Below are 1,933 nucleotides of genomic sequence, written 5' to 3' on the forward strand. Positions count from 1 at the left end.
TGTGTGTTGGTGTGTGTGTGTGTGTGTGTGTGTTTGTGTGTGTGTGTGTGTGTAGACCCACTGCAAGGGTTAAGAAAAAAAATTGCCCGGAGTTCTTTAAATGCCAAAAACTCCTTCTCAACAATGCACCCAAATAATGAGAATGACAGGTGGGACATTTTTAATTTCAAAAAGCAAAATAAACTGCAGATGTTTGTCCTCAGGAGCCACCATCCAACAATACTGAGAGCATACCTCTCGCTAGCTGAGAGAGGATGCAGAGTGACAGGAGAATAGACATTGTGAAAGGAGCTCAGGTATGTGACCCCAGAGTGGAAAGGTGACACCTGCATTCATGAGCTGTACAGGAGAGGTCGGCTCTACAGATGGACAAGCAGGGGAATGTCTGCTCTCATCAGGTGTATCAGGAATGTCTGCCCTCAGGAGGGGTATATTCTAAATGTCTACTCACAAGATGGATATATAGATTTCCGCATTGAAGTGTGTATATTAGGAAGAAATGCCCATAGTAGGGGTACACGGGCAAAGCTTACAAATATGATGGGTATATTAGAAATATCGTCCTCAGGTAGGATATGTAGTGAATGCTGTCACCTGTCACCATGAAGGGTATTAGGATTGTGTATGTCCACAGGAAGAGTACCTGGGGAAAGTGTTCCACCCGGGGGATGCCTGCCCTCCGGAGGGGCACCCGGGGGATGCCTGCCCTCCGGAGGGGCACCCGGGGGATGCCTGCCCTCCGGAGGGGTATACGGGGGATGTCTGCCCTCCGGAGGGGTATACGGGGGATGTCTGCCCTCAGGAGGGGTATATGGGGGTGTCTGCCCTCAGGAGGGGTATACGGGGGTGTCTGCCTTCAGGAGGGGTATACGGGGGTGTCTGCCCTCAGGAGGGGTATCTGCCCTCAGGAAAGGGACATAGGAGATATCAGCCCCGGTGGGACACAGACAGCCCCTTCCCTCAGCCTGCACTGCGCACACACACACACTTACTTCCAGTGTGGGTCCAGAATGGGACGGAGCCGTCAGCCTGCACCAGGTAGGGCCCCTTGAAGCTGTACTTGTACTCGAACCTGCGATGAGCGGCCTTCTCCTCCTCCCCAGCCACGGCACAGCTCAGTGACCATAACAGGACCAGCACCGACCACAGCCCGGCCAGTGAACGCTGATGCCGCTGCTCTATGGACATCGCCATCTTGGACAGTGCTGACGTAGCGTGACCGGGGAAACCATGCACAGCCAACAGGGCGCTCCCTGATTGGTCAGTCGGCGGTCGGTGGGCGGGGCTACACGCGTTGCCTTGCCGATGGCCAATTGATGGAGGTTGTGCGCTCCTCCGGCCGCAGGGGTCGTTGTAGAAGCTGACGTGTCCCCTCTGTAGGACATTACAGGGGGTCACATGGGATGGGGTCTCATAGAAGGGGCTGAGAGGAGGCTGAGAAGGGGGGAGGGTGTCTTCAGTACTTCATTCATATCTATTATATAATGTTTTATTTTAGACAGAAAGTGTAATTCTGGCAATCTAATTTGCACCTTACTGGTTAAAAATAAACTGTACCAAAGAGTTAAAACCCAGTGAGAACTATGTTCTAAACTGTGCCAAAACATCTGTCATTATGTTCAGCCAATCGTTTGATCTTATTTGGAGTACACCTAAAACCACACTGCTCCCAACTTTGGGACTTAAAGTGACATTAAAGGCAACATCCCCCCCCCCCACTCCCACATGGTAATGTTAGCACTTACCTTAAATGATGTCTCTTAATCCGATCTTCTTATTTCCTGATGTTTTCATCTGTCCCTCCAGCGGTGCGGCGGCTCTCTGATCCAGCGCTGACTCCTCTGTCCTTGCAAGCACTTCCGATCCCACGGTGTCTGCATGCGGGTGCACGCGTCCATAGACTTACCTTGCTACTCTGCTCGTCTCCCAGCCG

General features: G+C 52.1%; 1 protein-coding gene across 2 annotated transcripts in view; it reads right to left on the reverse strand.

Moving 5' to 3' along the window:
- LMAN1 (lectin, mannose binding 1) overlaps nucleotides 1–1,235 on the reverse strand; it is a 35,189-nt gene extending 33,954 nt beyond the window's left edge. For both annotated transcript variants that reach the window (XM_018570410.1, XM_018570403.1), the window contains exon 1: nucleotides 993–1,235. In XM_018570410.1, coding sequence (XP_018425912.1) covers nucleotides 993–1,194 — 202 coding nt within the window. In that variant the 5' untranslated portion in view covers nucleotides 1,195–1,235. The remainder of the gene's footprint in view (nucleotides 1–992) is intronic.
- Between the last annotated feature and the right edge of the window lie 698 nt (nucleotides 1,236–1,933).

This window comes from Nanorana parkeri, unplaced genomic scaffold (genome assembly GCF_000935625.1).
Source record: "Nanorana parkeri isolate BGI_ZX_2015 unplaced genomic scaffold, ASM93562v1 scaffold38, whole genome shotgun sequence".
Taxonomy (NCBI): Eukaryota; Metazoa; Chordata; class Amphibia; order Anura; family Dicroglossidae; genus Nanorana; species Nanorana parkeri.